Source organism: Taurulus bubalis, assembly GCF_910589615.1.
Source record: "Taurulus bubalis genome assembly, chromosome: 13".
Classification (NCBI taxonomy): domain Eukaryota; kingdom Metazoa; phylum Chordata; class Actinopteri; order Perciformes; family Cottidae; genus Taurulus; species Taurulus bubalis.
In genome coordinates, this window is record NC_136601.1 from 17,399,200 (window position 1) to 17,420,656 (window position 21,457).

General features: G+C 43.2%; 1 protein-coding gene across 1 annotated transcript in view; it reads right to left on the bottom strand.

Annotated features, from left to right (window-relative positions):
• flt4 (fms related receptor tyrosine kinase 4) overlaps positions 1 to 18,959 on the bottom strand; it is a gene marked incomplete at its 5' end in the record, with an annotated part of 39,800 nt that extends 20,841 nt beyond the window's left edge. Inside the window, 3 exons of the mRNA XM_079228901.1 lie at positions 1,316 to 1,590; positions 3,962 to 4,058; positions 18,902 to 18,959. Coding sequence (XP_079085027.1) covers positions 1,316 to 1,590; positions 3,962 to 4,058; positions 18,902 to 18,959 — 430 coding nt within the window. The remainder of the gene's footprint in view (positions 1 to 1,315; positions 1,591 to 3,961; positions 4,059 to 18,901) is intronic.
• Between the last annotated feature and the right edge of the window lie 2,498 nt (positions 18,960 to 21,457).

Sequence of the window (21,457 nt, forward strand, 5' to 3'; positions counted from 1 at the left end):
AACCCTTTGCAATTTAAGTTCTCCACAAAAGAATCACCGCAGGTATTAGAGTGCAATCGGGTTTCTACGAGAAGATTTCGCGCCCGGGGCAAGCAGGATTTACAAACCTCAGGGATATGAGCCTGGGTATGAGTGTGAAAAGGTGCGTCTCAGAGGAAGTGTTTGTGTATTTTGTGAGTGTGAGTGTGAGTGTGTGTGTGTGTGTGTGTGTGTGTGTGTGTGTGTGTGTGTGTGTGTGTGTGTTCAAGCCCATTGCACATACAGTACAAACATGAGCACTAGTGTTATATGTGTCCTGCTGTTTAGATGATAGTGTGCAGCAGAGACGGGGTAAAGGGGTTACGTCTGCCTGTCTAACTCGATCCACATGCATCACTTCCCGCCACACGTGGGGATAATTGGGGATAATGTATGGCTGCGATTTCATCTGCTTCTGATCAGCCCCCTGGTTAGATCTGTGGAAACTGTTTTGGTACCTTGTCAGAGGGGATAAACAGGCATTTCACTTGAGTGGACTGGTCAGCAGAATGCCCTGACATGACAATCATATGTCTCCCACTCTCCCATCCACTCCTTCTTTTCTCCCACAGCAAATTGAGCGAGGTGAGGAAAAGTAAAAAGGCAACCCTTAACGCCAAGTCATAAAGTTGGTCTAAAATAAAGAAAGAAGGAGAGATCGCTCTGAATACTAATGTCATATAAGACAATGTGAAACCAGGGGAGAGAACATTGGTAGCAAAAAAAACAATTTTATTGTGCAGGTCTTATCAGATTTGACAGCAAAAAAATCACATACAATGTTTCATGAGAAGGAGTTAAAGGTGAGCTGCTGCTATATTTCAATATAATAAATGAATAACACATTCTTTGTCTGTAATTGCTAATTCAAACCTCTATCAAACACTTTGCATCTCTAATTTCCGAAACATTAATCGCCCCAGCTTCCTGCTTGTTATTTCTATAATGCAGGGGCTGCTTTGACATTGAAGTCACAGTCAAAAAGCAGATCTGTTTCAGAAGGACGTCTATGCAGTTTTGTTTTTCTTGTGAACCTCCCAATGAAAAGAGAAACTGAAGATTAAAGGGTCCACACAGAGAAAGCCAAAGAGCTGCAGACCTGGTCAGGCAGAGATGAATCATGCTCTCAAATTCAGGCAGCAAAATGACCCAGAAACTGCAGACTCACTACTATGTGAAATGGATTTCTAAATTGAAAATCAACATCACGGTTGGAAATGAAAAGTTTGGTAAAAAAAACTGACATGGACTTTTCATTTTCTGAGTGTATGTTTGGGTTTGTGGCAGTGTGACTCACCCCTGACGAAGACATAAACGCTGACGGCAGTGGTGCCGATGATGATGGCCTTGACATCCTTGTAATAGCAGCGAAAGAAGCCCGTGTCTGTGGCCCGCGCCCCGTTCAGGACCAGCCTCTTGCAGTACGGCCTCCCGGGCTGCCCCGGACACTCGCTGACCAAGGCAACCCTGTGACCGGGGGCGCTGGTGGTCGGCAGCTGGGCCTGGCGGTTGGTTAGCTCCTGCCCCACCAGAGTCTGATCAGGCCAGGCCCAGGACAGAGTGTGCTGTCCCCTGAGGAGACGTTAGGCCAGGACACGGAACAAATTAGATATATGAGCTTCAGGGTGATACATCATCATCCACAAGCAAGATGTGAAATAAAATGATAGGTTTAAAACTGTTTCAATGTACATTTGAATATCTGATTTATTTTTAAGGCTGACTTTAAATGATGCATTTTTTAAATTAACTGTATTTTGGTATCTGTATTATTCACATTCTTCAGGTTACAGTGAAGTGCTTGTGTGCATGTGAGCGAATAACAGTGTGCATGTTTGTTTATGTGTGTGCGTGTGTGTGTGCATGTGTCCGTGTGTGGGTGCGTGCGTGCGCGTCATGCTGAACATTCTCAGTACATCCACACATCCCTGTTTGCTTTGTGCTTTGTCACATAAATTCAGTTATGGTTGGTTTATGTTAACCCGGTCCCGGAGGCTTTATGAGCAAGATTGAGTGGAATCATAATAGCTGCCTGAAAACTGATAGCTTTCACCACCAGCCTCCATCAAATGCAAATACCCACATTTGCAGACAGTACCAAAATGTGATGACTGGACATGACTGCAGAAAATCGCAAAGGGCAATAAAAGTATTTGGAGGTGTTATTTTCCAACCCTTGTGAATAGCACCTCGCCGTCCAGATTCTAGAAAAGTGTACATTGTTAAGATTAAATTGTCTGAAATGAAACTTCCTCTCCCAGGAGATTCTCAGTGGTGCTGGCCATGTGAGGTTTACATGCAAACAACTATTTAAGACCTGTATTGGAAAAAGTCCAAAGGTATCATCAGCTTTCCGAAGACTTTTCTTTTTACCGCATACACAAAACGGCCAGTGGAGTGACAGCTTGGCAGCACACAGCGAAGCAGAGATCTCACAAGGATAGAGGATGGTCATTATGGATGAATTCATATCTCAGTTGGCTGTGTGTTTTAGAACAAAAACATCTCTGTGTGTCTCATAGGACAGGGGATTTTGTTCATATGGAATTGGATGTATTACAAAATGTAGCGTCACATTTTCCTGATGTGAAATGAGGGTCTAAGGATAAAGGATGTTTGCTGTACACATTTTATGCCCATGCTCCTTCAGTCTTCTTCAATACATTTTATTTAAATTGATTATAGTTTCCATCAGAGACACAAAGCACACAAATTGCCGGACTGAGACTGTTTGATGGAATAATGCATCAGTGGTGGAGACGCTATTCAGAGTGCAATAGCAACAGCATCCTGTAACATATTCCACAAGGAAAATGTTATTTAAGTAAAGGTACTGAAGTAGTAAAGTAAAGTATAAAAAGCTCTCATTAAATGAAAAAGGCTGTTGTGAGTTTTATGCTTTTATATTAAATCATAAGATTGTATTACTGATACATAAAGAAGCATTTTACTGTTGGCCTTAATTAAAAACTATTTAATTTAGGGCTGCAACTAGGGATTCACCCGTTGATTATTTTCTCACTTAATTGTTTGGTTTGTAATATGTCCCTGTTTTGTTTTATACTGTAAGACACAAAAGAAGAAGAAAGCCTCACATTTGAGAAGCTGAATCCATGAAATGTTTGGCATTTTTGGATGAAAAATGTCAGCTATAATTTCAAACAGTACAGGTTCAAAAGTTCGGAGTCTCCTGCCTCAAGAGCTTGATTGCGTACAGTTAGAGCGCACTACTCTATATTTTTGAATGGCCCTTTCAGGTTGTGCAAAGTCCACTTTGCGAATAGGTGTTATTTTGTATGAAGGGGTTGGCAGAAGAACAGAACACTAGACATTGGTTCAGGCAGACTGACAACTAAAAGAAACTAAAATACCTCTGAGCAACGGTGAAAAAGAAGAGACGAAAAGAGTTGGTTAAAAAAACTGGAGGCTGAGCATCAAAATGTGCCTAACAAACTAGAATTAACAGGTGTGTTGCATTTAGCAAAGCTATTCTTCAAACTTAAAAAATAAAAGGTTTGAGTCAGGTTAGCCCTATTGGTTCAAATGTATTCAATCTCACATCTGAGAAGACTGCAGAGGGCCCGAAGAAAAACGTTTTCCCAAAATATAAAGAGCCCAATTACATCGTTGCAAATCATCAATTATTGATGATCACTTATGCTTTGCTGGACTGGAAAACCAACAGTATTCTCCACTATCATGCAACACTGTGGGGACATTGACAATGTGGAAGTTTTAATCATATTTCTTGTTTTGGGGCCAAAACTATTTCAAATGAAAACAATGCCTATAATATCTCTGTTTAAATAACCCTTATTGAAGGAAAGAAGAAAAACATGAATTCTTGTCATTATGATGAATAAGTAAGAAGCCTGAAATAACAAACAGAAAGTCTTGCACAAGTACGGACTCCCAAACCAGAGCCGCACACGCACCCACATACCTGCATGTAATGGTGAGTGTTTCGTGGACTGGAATCACTAGGTCTTCTTTGGAGCTGTTGAGGATGGGCGGAGTCATAGAAAAGCCAATCACCAGACCTGAGGGAGCAAACACGGCAACTGCATTAGATTCATGTTACACGGGCCAGTCACGGCCTAGTGGTTTTGACAGAGCTGCCGGTGGGCTGTCAAATCTCCCAAACACATCAGGAATCTGAAATCCAACACGACAGCAGCTCAGAAAGCTCGTTGTTCATTACATTTACAAGCTGGAAGGCAATCTGTACCCTGACGCTGAGAAACACCCAGACAGAGAAATCATGGCCCGCTCACGAGGCGGTGCTGCTCCTCGCTTCCACCTCCCAAACTGCCACAAAGCCACTGTTTGCATTTGATTCATTACCAACGCATTCACTTCGCTGACTAGTGCTTACTTAATATGCCCGGCCTAGAATGTCATTATCATTCCGGAGTCCCCTCAGGGTGCCATTAGCGCTTTGTCATACTCCACACTGACAGTCTATCATATATAAAAATGCCACCATGACTTATGCCCCACCTGGATATCATTAGATATAAAACAAAACACACACACTCACACACACACACACACTGAGCAATAGCACAGAGGGTGTGTGAAGGTGGAAAGGCCCTCTTTGCATTCATGAAAGCAAATGATGACCATTATTCACACCAGACTCAGTGTTTGTTGTTTTAAATCATTGCGATGCATGTGCAGTATTCAATGTATATATTGTGGCACTTTTCCAGCAGAGCAAACAAAGTAGGGGGGGATATTCAAGGACAAACACAACAGCAAGTTAAACACCTGAAAGTCAACATTTAATATTGTAATCATTACTCCCTTTTCTAGGCTCAACAACAGACTTCAGCACCGGCAACAGAAAGGCTGAGAATGATTTCGCAACCAGTCAGTCGATTGCAGCTGCCAATCAAAACTGAGCTCTGGACAGCTGTGATTCTTGTAGACAAGCCTCATTCCTCCAACACATCCTGCTGCCCAGGGAGCACAATAGAGCAAGTATGTAAATGTTTTGTTAATCCTGTTTACAGTAAAGGCTGATCCCAATGGAGGGAGACTGATCAGCCTTCCAATCCTGCAAACAGACACAAACTCAAAAGGTACTCTTGACTCTGAGTGGTCAGTCTTGAACACACGTACAGTGAAAGTACGCACAATTCTTAGAAACATTAACATAACCGGTTTTCATTTCATTTTATCGATCGTCCTTTGTCCCAGCTTGTGTGTTTCTACTTCCCAGAGAGTGACTTTACTTAAACACTCTCCAAAACAAAAGAGGAAACGAAAAGCTTCACTTTCAATGAAAAAATACAAAATCAAAAACACTTTTTTACAGCTTAGCAGGAAGATAATCAAGGTCACTAATTTATTTTTCTTGGCCTGAGGTTTCTGCTGGTTGCCCGGCAACTTCTCAGTGATGACAAAACTCAGCGTTCCCTTTTTTATCGGGATTAAACCAACAAGATAAATGACATGCTAATTAGTGAGCTCTAGGGGTGCTGTTAGGCAAATTCCATTGATTTTCCACATCAAAGTCTGTTTACAGGTTTAAGGGGGTAGTGCTATGTGGGAAAAGGTTGGATAAATCCTTTTGTGTCTCCAGAGGGAGCTGTGCAAAGTCTGATCAAATCCGCTCCTCAGATCTGCTTGAGGCTATAGCGCTTTGAGGCTACATTAGCAGCTATTAGCACAACAGACCCCAATCTCCTACCAAACTGTCGGCAGTTGAGTTGCATTGTGGGTAACGAAGGCGGCAGTTTTTGAGAAGGAAGAAGAATGAGTGCAGATAAAAATAGCTCTGCTGCATCGATTTTTATTATTTTGTGAGTCAAATAAATACTCTCTTAACTAGTTGTATGTTATCTACTATATAGACATGAGAGTGGCATGTATATCTTCTCAAATTAATCACAGTTGAGTCAACAAAACCACCAAGCAACATTTGTTTCTGTCTTTGCATGGATATTGAAAGTGATATGCTGAATTTACAATCACAAAAATAAACTTCAACTGTGAACGAGGACCGCTGATATTGCCGTGCCAGAAAAACAAACATGTTACTCCGCTGAAGTGGGAAGCAGTGGAAGTCCATTATCATTCCCAGGTTGGCTCCCAGCGGGGTATTCCTTCCTTCCTCTCTCAGAGATCTTTAACTCTGCCCCAGAGGAGAGGCACCATTTTCTCCACATATTGTCTCAGCTCAGATGTCAACCCGCCACCGACCTCAGTCCCAACCTCACCCGTCTGCACCACAACACAGCGTCGTCTCCCCTTCCTCACACCTGTGATGCTGTGGGCTCGTCTGTAGCCCTCCCAAGAGCCACAGACATGGGGAAAGTGTGAAAGGAAACTCCTGTCAGGGCCGCAAACATCTTCACTGTTTTAGTAACAGCAAATGTCTTTCACACTCACGGGACGAGAACAAGAGGGATCTTCTGCTTGAGTTTGATCTTGAGTCACAGCAGAGAGACAAGCTCTGGATCCTCCACAACTTCCTGTTTAGGTTTCAGACCACTAAGGGAAGCAGACCTGGGTGTTTCTCTCTGGCTATAGATGGAGACCATACTCCTTGTCGAGGCATGGGAGCTTGTATATTACTGGAGGACATTCAAATGGCGCAGAATAAAAAACACATTTTTCTATTGTTCACTACCAGCAGTCATTGTGGTTTCTTTTAACCACAACTACAATCTCTACCGTACACTTACGAAGTATTTCAGTTGCCTAAACTTCAAACCTCAACCTGTCATGGTCTCTGCTGTGCCTCTCCCCAAGTGTCCTGACTGTTCTTCCCTCAATGTGTTTTTCGTTGTTCCCCCGTTTGTCCTGTATTTGTGTGTCTCTGATACACTGCGGATACACACAAGGCCATGCGGTGTGCGCGTGTGTATCACTGAATGTTTGTGCAAGTGTTTGCATGCATTGATGCCACCTTTTTCCCCTGGTGAGTGAATTACAGATATTATTTGGAGACAGTAAATAGCATTTTATTCATAATCTGATGCCTTAATGTGTGTGTGTGTGTGTGTGTGTGTGTGTCTGCGTTGGCATAGCTCTTCATTCCCTCCTGCTGCCAATTAACCTGCACACCTGCAACTCATCCACTCATCAAGCCCCAGATATACACCAGCTCTTCACTCTTCGCCAGATCGTCAGTTCTCACATGTTGAACTACTGCCACGGCTGAACTAGGTTGCCAGCAGTTGTCTGCTTGTGGCTCCGTTTAACCTGTGTTTTCCCAAGCCTCAGGTTCTCTGCCTCAACGACCCAACCTGCTACCAGCCTGCCTCCCTGCTCTCCCTGCCTCCTCAACGCCTCGCCAGCCTGCCACTCAGATCTCACGGCACGTCCAGCCCTGACATCAACCCAGACCGACATCATTTCAGCCCGTGGTCCTTTTCAATACACTACTCCTGCTAAGTCTGTATTCTGCTCTTGGGTCCAGCTCTACACAATCATGACACAACAATGTTTGTGTCAATAGGGGTGCCAAATCACTCATATGGTGGGGCTGGGCAATATGGCTGAAATATTTCCCCACAATCATTTCATATCTCTATTTATATCACAATACAGCATATATTCTGATAACATAATAAAGAGTTACATGGTTTTGTATACTCTTGTGCAAATTTAATAATTGATGAATGAAAGGTATTTTTCAGAACTTTACTGCAAAAATAATCAGATTTTCTGAAAAGTTCACTTAGTTGGTGCTTGTTATCAATTTAGACAACGTGTGGACACTGTGGCAACCATATAGGTAACTTCCCACAGTGAATTTAAGTCTACATTTTTCTACAAACAAAAACATATATCAGAATATTTTGAAAGATAAGAAATGTTACCCACTGTCCAAAGACAAAGCACTACAAATTGATATTCTGTATATATTCAGCAATAAACAAACATGGGGAAATGTAGAGGTGTAATCCATTTCAGTGTACATGCTGATGTGTTGTGGTATGATTTATCTTCCTGAGAGGTGTGCAGAGCAATGAGCTCTGCGATAAGTCGCCGCTGTAGCTGAGTCTCAATGATGGATGCCTTCTTCACAATCAGCTGAGAGATCGCACACTGACAGACAGGATGCCAATTGTACATCTTTTGGAAATGTCATGACTGACTGGCAAGCCCCGAGAGACAAGACATCTTGATGTTGGAGGTGTATTTCGGGAGGAAAATCTGTATTTACTATACAAGGAGGATTTTAGCCCCTGCTATGTGAAATGCTCAAGTACAGTAAGATGGACTGATATGTCTATCACAGTGCAGCAAGAGTGTCTCACACCAGAGGGCAGAGGACATTACGCCCACATGGAGTCAAGCTGAAAGCTCTCTGAAGTCGAGAAAAACATTTCACAGATCATTCAAACTGATGTAATTCATGACAAATGGGCTGGTGTCCACTGAGCTCAGCAGTCCTGACACGGTCTATTTCCAAGGCGAGTTTGAGGCTGATGTGCGACGGGCACATTACTCGTCAAGACTTTGGATCTCTTATACTGTATCGCATGTCATCCTAAGTGGCTCTCTCACAACTGCCAAAGGAGATGCTGCAAAGTCATAACTTAATGTGCGCTAGGTTACACAAGGTTGCTGGACAAAACAGCCGCCGACAACTCTGCTGTTTGGACACTTCAGATTGATGGGAGGCAGGAAGGGGGCCGTTCTGTATACGGTTATACGATCACGCCCATGACGCTCCGGGAGCTGCTGGCTCTTTCCCTCATGTTTGAGAATGATGAAATTGTTTTGTGTCAGATGTCAATATCGTCCATATGGACGTGCAGTATAATGTATACACTACGTTTCCAAACTGTGAGACACCAGATATGGAGGCCTGTCATCCTGTCAGCTGCATTAACGATTCGAGGAGAAAAAATAGAATCCCATAAGCAATTGTTTGCCCTCCTTCAAATACAATTAACAGCACAGTGATCCGATGTACAGCTATGTGAAGCAAATGCCAAAGAAAACCAAACACATCGATTCATACAAGTTCCATGACTGATAGTATATCTCATCATGATAACAAACACATTTTGCTGCTATGACCTTTCAAGCTGAGTTTCTTGACAGATTGTTATGGCTGTTATCACTCAGTTTGCTTGTTTATCTTAATGTGCTTTAAACTGTGAGGTGAACAAAAAGAGAGTCTCCATGTATCGAGCTTGGTTCCCAAACAGCAGCTTCAATGTCGGTGGAAAGTGAGAGAGCAGAGCTGCAGCTGAGATCTCTGGTAAAGAAGACTGTCTGTACTCAAGGCTTCAAAAGGTTTAGACCTTAACTTAATTTCATTGATTATGCAAGAGATTTTTTTTTGCTCCTCAGCAACGGTTTATATTAACTTTAAGCCACTGACTTCTGTAAATTTCTGTGAGATATGAAATGAATTAGTGAACTGTTGAGTCCTGCTTGAGTTGTGTAATCCATCACAGTTAACAGCTTGTCTGCATTCATTTTTGTCAGTGTTTTGTTATCATTGCAAAGTGAAGAATGATTTGAAGAGTGTGAACTAGCTCATGATGACAGAGTAACTCTAACAAAAATAAATGCAGAGTTGATGTTTATTGTCATAGATTACATATCACTGGCAGCTTTAAAGAGTCTGCTAATCAATTTGTTTTCACAGAAAAGACATTAATGGAAGACAACGGCTGCCTGGAAAGTCAGAAAAAACATATTTAAAAAACGACACAGCGGCACGGTCTGTCAGTGTGAGGTCATGGCTCTTTGCTGGACAACGGTAGATTGCACTCTCCGGGTTGGGAGTGAGTCACTGCCCTTAGCGAGGGAGTCCAAGTATCTCTGAGTCTTGTTCACGAGTGAGGGTGAAATGGAGGGAGATAGAGAGGCGAAAGGCAAAGCTCTGGATTTACCCGTCCATCTATGTTCTGAGGCTCACCTATGGTCCTGAGCTTCGGGTAGTGACTGAAATGAGATTGAGGATACAAGTGTCTGAAATGAGAGATGAGATAGGCCGAGGAGCTTATAGCTCATCCAAAGGGAGCTCTGAGTAAAGCCGCCTCTTCTTCGCGTCAAAAGGGGCCAGCTGAGGGGGTTCTGGTATCTGATCAGGATGCCTCCTGAACGCCTCCCTACAGAGGCTTTCTGGGCATGTTCTGGTAGATCCAGAATAAGCTAGAGGGATTTTATATCTTGTGTGGCCTGGGAATGCCTCGGGGTTCCCCCTGGAAAAGCTGGCAAACGTTGCTGGGGAGAGGGACCTGGAGAACAGCTTAGCCTGCTGCCCCTTCGGCCCGGCCTCATTAAGAAGAAGAGAATGGATGGAGGGACGATAGCGCGCTATGCAACGATCACAATTGGTTGTATGGCCCATTATTCAAGTTCTTCAGGTAACAGCATCTGACAGATCAACATGTATTCAGAACAATTGCTTTTCGTGAAAACTAAATGGATGGTGATTGGCTTGTTGGCAACACTCGTACTAATGTGAACAGGGGGCAGCGAGCCAAAAACACATTTTCTCTCTTTTCCCATGCATTCCAGCTGGTGGTGCAGAGATAAGCAGCAGCTCTGGGTGATTAACTTCCACCAACAAAAAGCAACATCACATTATAACACACAAAGATAAAACACAGTATTTCCAAAGCTGACTCACTTGTTCTGTTATCATGTGATTTCACAGGGCATAAACACACACGTTTAGATGTATAAAATCCTTCAGACAGTCTCTGATTGTAAATTGTTAATCTTGGAGCCAATTTCAAACACTAGAAATGACAATGACTTTATGAACCCTGTGATTCAGCTAATTGCGTTCACATTGGCTGACACTCTAATCACTGGGGATTGTAAAAAGTAATTCAACAATTACTGAAGATTAAAATAACATAACTTCTCATTGGATTTAATTTGACATGGTCTTGTCTCGGAGAAACAGTTCACTGAACATATCCTTGTAAAACATGACATTGCTCTCGCACATTGAAAATGCACTTTCTGTGTTGTGAACAGCTCCTTTATCACTGCGGTGGTAATGTGTGTGTACCCTGCACCATCTCCAGCTAGCTCAGCCAGACAAACATCAAGGTTTGAGGTCCTGAAAGAAACTTTTCAGGCTGATATTCGTTTGAAACAACAATAACAGAGAGGGAATGATAAGAGCTTTGGTTGGTTACATAGTTCAGATAAGGATGAGGCAGGGAAAAGAGTTGAAATATAGCAACCACATGCCAGCGATCATATAGAAATGGCTACATTAAACACACACACACAGCTGGTCTTTTTGCCTTGTCTGTGCTGCATGCCTCTGACATGATGGAAGGGCCAGATGTGAGAGAAGTGCCAGAAGTTCACATTTTTCAAGGACAATTGGGTCTCTTCACTTAGCATGTGAGTCAGGCTGCACTTTGATGTGTCAGCTCCTCCTAGCTGGTTGACAGGGAGGAAAGATGTGCGACTAGTTACTTGTCAATTGAATTGTTCAAGGAGCATGCCAGAGGAACATTAGCAGGAAAGCTCTTTATTTATTGAAGGGCCAGAGTACGAAGAGGAGCAGAGTTCTGCCATGCCACATCTGCAAGAATTTGGTGACGTAAATATATGACAAATAGTTTGAAAAGCTGAAATAAATGTAAACCCAATTTGTTTTGGACAATTGCAACTTTCTGAAATGATGTGCAAATGCAAAGGGATTGCATTTAAACTGCAAAATCAGTCAATATGGCCAAGTGGTTAAAGATGCATGCCACATCATTGCAATATCTCCTTTTTGTCCATGCAGCCAGTGGACAAAGGCAAAATGCCCCAAAATTAGAGGAATAATTTGACATGTTGGGAAACATTTTATTTGATTTCTACCGAGAGTTAGATGTGAAGATTGATACCGCTTTTATGTTTGTACAATAAATATGTATTTACTTTTTTATAAATATTTATAAGATTTTTTAAAGCAACAGCACTCCAGGACTTCAAACAAGAATCATTAAATAGTGAACATTCCCAACTAAAAGTAGCTCAGCAGAGTGACAGAGGCCATGATATTTTCTATTCATATATATTATGTGTTTGTTTTGGGAGGAGTTATGGCACAATTAACTGCAGAATTGCTCTTGTAGTGGGAGTGCAGCGGTATATACAGTGCAGCAGATCTTTCACCCATTAAATGCCTTTGTGTATACTTTCATCTTAACCTTTGCTGAGCAATGTTCAGGGCTCACATTGCTGTTTTTGTCAGTAAGGGAGTACTACTGGACTTCCCAGGCTATGGAGGCCACCTGCTGACTAAAGATAAATCACACACACACACAAAGTTGAAGACGCCAAGCTGCCTTAAGGCACTCTAAGCCAGTAAAAAATGTAAAGCTTCTCTGACAGGCAGACAGATACAAGGCAGGCAGCAGTCAAAGCATCAAAGGTACATGTGAGCGCAAGTGCTCGTGTGGAAGGCAGCGCAATGTTTTTCATTGGGAGCAAATTTCCTGTTTTCTTTATCATGCTCACGCTTCTCCCACGTCCCTGTTTCATGGACGGTGAAGCTGATGTTGCCGTCAGTGTTTCCTTGCTCGTCTATTTTGTCTCTGATCAGTCACGTGAAAGGAACAGGAAGAGAGGAACCTTGTGTCAACAAATCAAGCTTTTTTTCCCAGAGTCTCAGGATGCGGCGTGGGAGTCCTTAAAAAAAAAGTCACGTATTTTCAAAGATATAGTAATTGAAATTAGGAACTTGCGCTGTTGATTCCTGGTTATATGCTGTATAAATTGGTGAAAAGCTGTGACATTCCTTCAATGGACACTTAAATAAAAAACTCACTTGCTTAAACACACTTGAATGAGACAGAAACTGTGATGCACTTCTCTTTTTTTTTAAGCAACATGTAGGTGACAGTACAGCTACAGTTGTTTCAGTGACCCAGTATCTGGCAAAGGACCATGGCTGAGGAACTCTGAAATAGCCTTGCATGTCCGGGCGACGGACGGGAGGCCATGCAGGCCATGGAGCAGACCTGCACTCTGGATGTGGAGTCAGCCGGCCTCAGGCTGTACTATACTCCCTCTGTCTCTCTCTCTCTCTCTCTCGCTCTCTCACACTCTCTCTCGCTCTCCCTGGAAGAAATAAAGTCCACTTCCTCTGTCATCTGGACACAAGGCCAGGCCAAAGCCAGGCGACGAACTGACTGGCAGCCCCCGACTTTGATTTCATTGTTACTATGGAGGAGGATGACATCCACCACGCCCCGGTCCTCTGCACTATTAGGGGAGTTAGGCCTTTCCGACATCCTGCCCGAGGAGGAGTGCGAACCTAAGGATGCGGCGACAAGCCATCTGGTCCAGCTTCCTATGTTTAAAAACTCTGTCCCTGACTAAATCTTCCTGTATGCCTCACAGGCACACCGGACAACTAAAGCTCTTCCTCCATTTTTGTTGCACGTCATCATTTCTATCTTTGAGAAACGGTTTCCCCTGCTGAGAGGGATATCAGACACATTCTGGTATTCTGGTAAATGCTTTGTTCTGGCTCCGGCCAAGGACATTTATGTCGAGAAACATACAAAATAAAAATATCTCACTTAGTACAAGCAAATTCCAAAGATTAGCCAAGTCCACGCCTGCTGTGATGGCTTGCACACTCCGAAAACTCGTGCTGTGACTGTTCAGAGGCCCAACTTTGAGGAGCCTTAAGCCTAGTTTATGGTTTTCCGTCAGGTCGACGATATAGTCATATTTGGGGTGTTGGTGCTTCAGCATGATGAGAAAGTGAGTGACCAAACATCCAAATGCCCATGGGGGCTCGCTACTTCATGCCAGTGATGAGTGAGGCACCGGACTCCCTATTTATTTGGACTTTACTGCAGTGAGCTTCCCACACGGAGCAGCAGCAGCATTCCTCTCTCATAGTTACGCCGTCGACGCAGAACCCTACGCCGTAGCCTGACGCGCACCTCTAAAAAATCCTAACTACGCGTCGCGTTGACGCGGACCGCAAGCGCTGTGATTGGTCCCCTCAGAACGTAATTTCCGGCAGTTGCTTTTTCCCAGCCTCGACCGGTTTAGTGGTCGTACAGACCACCTCCGCAAACGTCTTCTCTGTCGCCTGCGCTTCATCATTTGCAATATAAGCATTTGCTCTTCAATATTGATGAGCTCCAACTTTAATGCAGCCGCTCCAACTTGGTCGCCATTGTTTACTGTGACCGGAATTCGGCTATAACCCCTGAAACCACACAGCCACACAGACACCCCCCCCCCCTGGTGGCATGGCGGTTAACTGCAGAGCAACGCGGTCCCTCGACGCAGAACTTCGAATGCTCAACGACGGCGTCACGTCGACGTGACGGAGAACCATAAACTAGGCTATTCCTGGAGATTCAGGCAATAAACAAGTCTCTGCTGCCGTGTCAGATGTCCCAGTGAACTAAATCACTGCGGCAAGCTTAAATTGCCGTAGAAAACAAGGGCAAAGTAGGGAGTGCCGGGTCAACAATTGTGGTGCTGAATGCCGAAAGGGAGGGAAGATGGCAATTTCCTCAGGCTTTGACCATGGACTCTTTCCCATGAACCTCAAGCGACCTCCTATCACAACACACTAGGTGACCAATTAAATACTACACACCTATACACACACATCAGCCTGAGACTGAATAGCAATTTGAACATAATAGCAATGGAGGCTCTCGTTAAATTGATAAGTGCTCTAAATGATGCTTGTTTCTTAGCAACGCATGCCCTTTGGAGTGTTGTTACATCCATGTAACAGCCACCACGTCCCAGGATCCAGTTTTCGCCTTCAGAGCGAGTCAACACAATTCCACCCCAGTGTCTGTCAACACTACTTACAGTCAACATCTTTTCACCAGCAGGTAAGGATGCTTAATCTTGTGTAATCGGCCTTGCAGTGGCACGTCAATAAAGTATTTCAGCACCTTGCTGAGCATACATAGCTGTAAATTCAAAAGCCCTAATTGCTCTGGTCCGCTTGATTTGTTGATAAATCCACCTCCCTGTCCAATGCAATCCGATTCACCAAGACTTAAGCTGAGCAGAAGAATGTGCAGCAGTCTTCCTGATCATACTTATGTCACAACAAGCAGCAGTAGCATAAATAATGTCCTCTTCTTTGAGGTAAAAGCACTTATACGTTCAATTGTGCACACTACCACCCCTTCATGCATATGTTATTTCACTCATTGAGTTATAGCTCAAGAGTTAATTTGCTCGACTGGCTGCAGTATGAAACTCAGGGTTATGTGAACATGATAGAAAGGAGCAAGAGGGAGGGAGAGAGAAAGACAATCAATCGGTTAAACCTCCTCTGCATTGCAATTATTTCGGGAGAGTGTTTGAAGAATGCTAATAAACTTTTACATTGTTGGAGCTTGCTCTCTGGGAATGAGTGTGGCCAACTACAAACACTTTTTATTACAGACGAGTTCTGACAACACGTCAAACAAATAGCTCTTTTCTAGCACAACTCGGCACTAATACTCTAAAATCGGGCTAGCAGCTGTACTTAGGCACAGCAGTGGTTCTAACCACATTAGCAGGCTAAGATGCTCACAACGACAATGCTAACATGCTGGTGGTATGCAGGTACAATGATTACCGTCTATGTTAACCGCCTCATTTGTAAGCGTTAGCATGCTAACATTTGCCTATCGCCAGTAAGCACAACGTCTAACTCGAGACTAACTGCTAATGAGGATGTCTTTAAAGTTTTGCAGGTATTTAGTCACAAACCAAAATACTGAACACATTTCGACCTGATTATGGCGCTAGAGGAAAAGTTAAGGGATCAACTATGTTTAACAATTTATCCTGAGAGGAACATTTATGCCTGTGCCTATTTGATAGTTGGTAAGACATTTCACAAAAAAAACACATGTTGCTCGAGATGGAAAGTCAGAGGATTCCTCCTCTGGGCACCATGTATATTTGTACCATATCTTATGGCAATCAAGATACTTAACTAAAAAACAACAATGTAAACCTCATAGTGGTGCCAGAGAAAAAGTCCAGGGATCAACACATGTGTCGGACGTGTCCCTGTAGGACATTGAATGTCTGTATAAAATGTCACAGCAATAAAATCAGTCCGGACCAAAGTGGTGGAGCGGCCTACAGAGACACATTGCCACACCTAGAGCCATGCAGCTAGCGTGCAGCTAGCATTGCTAAAAACTGGGCACAGAAAACATGGAGGGGTCAGAAATATGAAAACAAAAATACCACAGATGGTTTTCATCAACTATCTAACACCGACTTCGACACATATTTGGCTTTTGCTGTGGATTCCTGGTGTTGAAAGAGCTTATCTTTTAGCTCTAGTCATATTTGGGGTGTTGGTGCTTCAGCATGATGAGAAAGTGAGTGACCAAACATCCAAATGCCCATGGGGGCTCGCTACTTCATGCCAGTGATGAGTGAGGCACCGGACTCCCTATTTATTTGGACTTTACTGCAGTGAGCTTCCCACACGGAGCAGCAGCAGCATTCCTCTCTCATCTGAGCTGCTCTCCAGCTGATAGAAGCAGATATGCGAGGACAGACACCGAGGGTTCGCTCCTAAGAATGCTGAGGTTGGATCCTGAGATCAGCGCTGAGGATAGGGGGCTATTGTTGGCTGAAACAACTCGACCTCTATAAGTGGACGACTACAATAATACCCAGAGTTGAGAGTCAGATTTCTGGGATGATCTGATCAAGCGGAGGTATGCGTACAGAAAACACTCTCCTAAAAGCAACATCAACACTATGCACCCAAGACATAGTGTAAGCCAAAGATCATTTGGCTCTAAAGCTCAGCTTCAGGACTAAGAAGAAGAAAAAAAGATTCACGGCTTTCACATGTGACTGGGAAGGTTTTCAATAGCCAATTATGCTACAACAAAAACAAGGAAATTAAGAGGAGATGAATCAATCAGTGATTCACAATTCATTCCAATAGTATCCGAAGTTGCACCAAGATGTCTTCTTTTTTTAAGACATAATTTCTGTAGCTGAGTAATAAATGTTGAGGAACTACTGTGACCAGAGACAGCGTGACAGGAAGATGGTACAAAATGGCTCGGGGTGAAATTTTGAAGCTCCATAAATGCAGCTGCTGCGTAAATGATGACAATGACTTGTGGGCTGGCCCGCTCCGAACACATAAGGGGACAGTGCTCATCAAGCTTGCATAAGACTCAGACTCAGTGTTATTATGAAAGATATTTGAGGGTTAAGAAGAAAATCCTTCAGACTAAGACGAATTGGAGAATTCAAAGAAGGTTATTCTTATATGCAATCTTTTTGAAAAAGATTTTTCGTATTTTTATATCCAATTCAAGGGCAGAACAGACAAAAGGTAAATTGCTACATTCAAGGCATGTTCTCTATTTTTTCCACATTCACGTGGCGTGTTCTTTTCAATCTGAAAGGTGGTGGACAGCACATGCACCTCTGTCTCTCACCTCTCCACCTTGCGGCACTAGGTCTCACAGATACATACTGTGACGCTGTAATTTAATTGAAAGCCTCCAGGATCGGTCTGAGATATTGAGTGTCTCCTTTATATGTTCAGCATCTACTCAGGAAGATGGAGGCCCTGTATGGTCGAACTAACAGTGGCAATAAGTCTTTCAACCACACCACACATTCGTTAATAGGCACATCGGATTGGTGTTGGAGTCATCGTGGAGTAATAACAAAAAGACGAGATTTCAGACTCAATTTGTTGCACATTATAAAACATATCATTACTAGTGAGAACAGAGATTCCCCGGAAATGGATTTTGTAACGCAATTCCTCCGTAAAAAAAAAAAGCAGCCACTGTTGATCTGTTCCTACAAATGACCCACTCAGCACAGCTCAGTGATATTCATGAAAGCAGCGAGAGTCATCCCTGCAGCCCGGAGTCGTGATTCAGATAGCCATATGGCGGCTGCCCCTCACAAAAGTATTCCCTGTTCTCCATGAACAGCTGTTCAACAGCAATCAGTGATGAACAACTCAAACATACACATTCAGTCACTGGGCAAAACTGCAAACAATCTCAGAGTTGTTTAGAGGGCCCTGTTTCAAGTATCTGATATGACAGCAATGTGCTTCAGATTATTCAGTCTCAGTTTTACTTGATTTTTTTCGACACACACACACACACAAGGGACCAAAAGCACATGTGGAGGCCGGGTAACCCCGAAGTTCTTCAAACAAAGTCGGTTTGTACTTGGATGCAAGTGATATTCTCTCACCTTTCTCTTGCTTTACACAAATATGTGAATACATAAATAAAGGCCACTCTGAGATTTGAAGGGGTCTGACCACTCCCACCCCCCTCCCGTCAGTCCAGGATAGACAGCTCTCTTCCCACTCTGCTTGTAAAATGAGACCCACATACAGTCTGATAATCTGGTAAAGTCACTCAGATTTAACATATTAGACAGAATCTAAGATGTGTGTTCCTCCTTGTGAGTTTAGCATCATCAATTAACAGCTGCCTCTTTATCAAACACAACAACAGCATGCCTCCCCCTAGTGCCTATCTGCATGCAGACTTGAAGACTCCCACTAGCTTCCTTAATAATTCAGTTCCATATTGAGAGGCGAAAGCTCAATCATGTATGAGTCACACATGAATATAAAGTGTACTGACTGCAAACAGAATGACATTCAAAGCAGATTAACCTGGAAGGATTTTTATGTTTTTGATTAAATGTGGTGCATTAGTTACAAAAATGTAGAAATATCCCACTCCCTTATTAAAACAGAAAGTAGGTGTTCAGGATCTATATATCTACACATTAATGCCAATACAACTTTTACGGCGCTACAAATAAAACTCCAACTACAATTATTTACAGAAAGTGAGTGTCAACAGTCAGCTCGACCTATCCCCTCATAAATAAATGTAAAAAAAATCGAAAACATTCAGACTCCCTCTCGAAGTCTCCTCACCTGCGGCATATGCTATTCCAGTCAAAGTCCGACAGAAAAGCGTAAAGTCTGTCTTCATCTCCAGATCTCCGGTCCAGAAGCGCAGAAGCTTGAGCGCTGTTTCTTATAAAAACTCGTTAGTTTGAAAGCTAGTGGGGACAGTGGAGAGGTGTTTAGAATGAATGTCCGTGGGCTGGTGGGGAAACTCAGGTGAACCTCGGCCAATCGATGAGTGAGTGGTCTGGAGCCTCTACTCTGCACAGAGAGGGCAGTGCCGAAATGCTGAGGAAAAGGGGGGGAAAAACAAAAAACTCTTTTCTTTCCCGTTTAGTCAAAAGGATGGACAAGGCACTGAATGAGGTTTACAATGATTTCCCTTTCCTTTGCTCGTGACTGGAGCACATGCACGACTATCCATCCAGTTCATAAAACAAGCTTGTTTGTGTGTCTCCAACATCCATGACAAATTCCCCTTCCTGCAACACCCCATTCATGTCATCCTCAGCCTCAAACTCCTATAGTAATCATAAACGACATCGTATATGCAGTGGCACATTTACTCAAATACTGTATAACATTATACTTAACTTTAGTATTTCCATATCATGCCCTCTTATCCACTACAAGAGGCAAATGTTGTTCGTTCTACTCCATAACATTTGTCTAAGAGCTTTTGTTACTTTTGGGATTAGATGGAAAACACATCATCATAAAGTTCGGTTTTTCTGAGCTCGTGAAACGTTTAGAGATACGTGTTTCTCACAGGACAGCTATAACACGTATACTGATAGAACATGGTGTGGCTGTATATTAAACTAGCCAACAGTGTATGAAGGAGTTCAAATAAACTCAACCAGAAACATCTGCAGCAGTCATTTGCAACATGCACTTTAATGCAGCAGTAATATTAATCATATAGTATAACATATAGTCATATAGTAAAACACTCACAGGGAGAATTTCACTGCACAATGAGTACCTTTTTTTCCTGCGAGTACCTTTTTCTGATAATACTTTAATTGAAGGTGTGGATGTAGGACGTTTATGTGCCTGTTTACTAAAGTAAAGTATCACACAAAGTACAATGACAACTCAACAAACGGCTGCAAAGGAGCTGGAGATTTCTGTTTGTTGCTTTAGTGCAAAATTGTTAAGGGTGATTTTCCCTTCATGGATTTTCAATTCATTTAAATTCCTCCTGACATGACATCCAAACAAAAACTAATTTGATAATCCTAATACCATCAGATTTTCTAATAAAGCACCGGAGCGCACCAGCATCACCAAAGAAGTGCACCAAATACCACATGAGACATGCAGCCTCTGGGGGAATATAAGAAGACTACGTGATAGTGTCTCCTCTTGTCGACGGTCTTTAATCCACAAAATAAAATGGCTAGCATCCAACTCCTCTGACACCATAATGTCAATGGGATTTTATCTGTTTGTGGCAAATGTCTGACATTCATTTTAGGGAGAAAACAGCTGAGCAGAGGCGAAGTCTGTAATTCTTCTTTTAAAAGGGTCAGATGCAGCGATGCCTCCGATCAAACTAAACTGTGGAGAGTTTCCCAGCCTTGTCCAAACCCTGTTAACCCCCACACATTCCCTCCTCCTCCTCCTCCTCCTCCTCCTCCTCCTCCTCCTCCTCCTCCTCCTCAGCGAGTGTGAATGAAAAGCGTGTACTAAGAGTACACAGTGAGCTGGCGGAGGGATTTGGGAAATTGAAAACCTGTGTACCATGCACACTCTGAAATAAATAAATGCAAAGTCAAACGGAGTGCAAGAGCTGTGCACTTGGGTGGTAGAGCACACGTAGATAGAGTTTCGGATGCAGCTGTGCGTTTCGTTCATTAATCGTCTGACGAGGCTTCAAGGTCCAGTCTGAGCTCTCTCAGAAGACCCAGCATGCACATTCAAGCCGGTGCAATCAATCAACTGTGCTGCAAAATCAATAGCATGCTGCTCTTGGAAATCCATTACAACAATAATAGCACCAGCTGACTCCAGGCTCCTTCCTAACTGTGCAGATTAGAACAGTCGTTCTCAATGTGTTAGGGATTCAGAGGATCATTGCGTGTTATTGTGGGCACCGTCACCCCCGATCCCTGACGGAAATCCCCCTCTCTGACCCTAAAACAAAGTGTTGAGATTGAATGGTTGTGATTAAAATGTTCTCCTGCTTTCAGCCCCGCAGCGCCCTCGGCTAAGGAGGAACATAAACACACTAAATCGTGTCGATAGTCCAACAATTGAGCTATAAGTCCAGGGAGTTCACCAAATTCTGATGATGCATATGAAACACAGATAATGTGAGGGACTCGTGCAGATATAACATGATCGCCTCCCTGCTGTGTCAGATGAAAAGTGGTCAGTTCAATGCTGCACCGGTTCCTGAGAGAGACAACTGCGGACTCAAGGACCTGTCCTTGAAGTGCCAGCACTCCATCCGGCCCATCCTCGGGTCAGGAAACACATTACGGGTCCGCAGTTACTATCGGAGGAAGGATGTGGAGCGCGCATGCAGCCCGCAGTCAGCGCCCACGGGCCTGCATGTGCACGACACACGCACTCTGC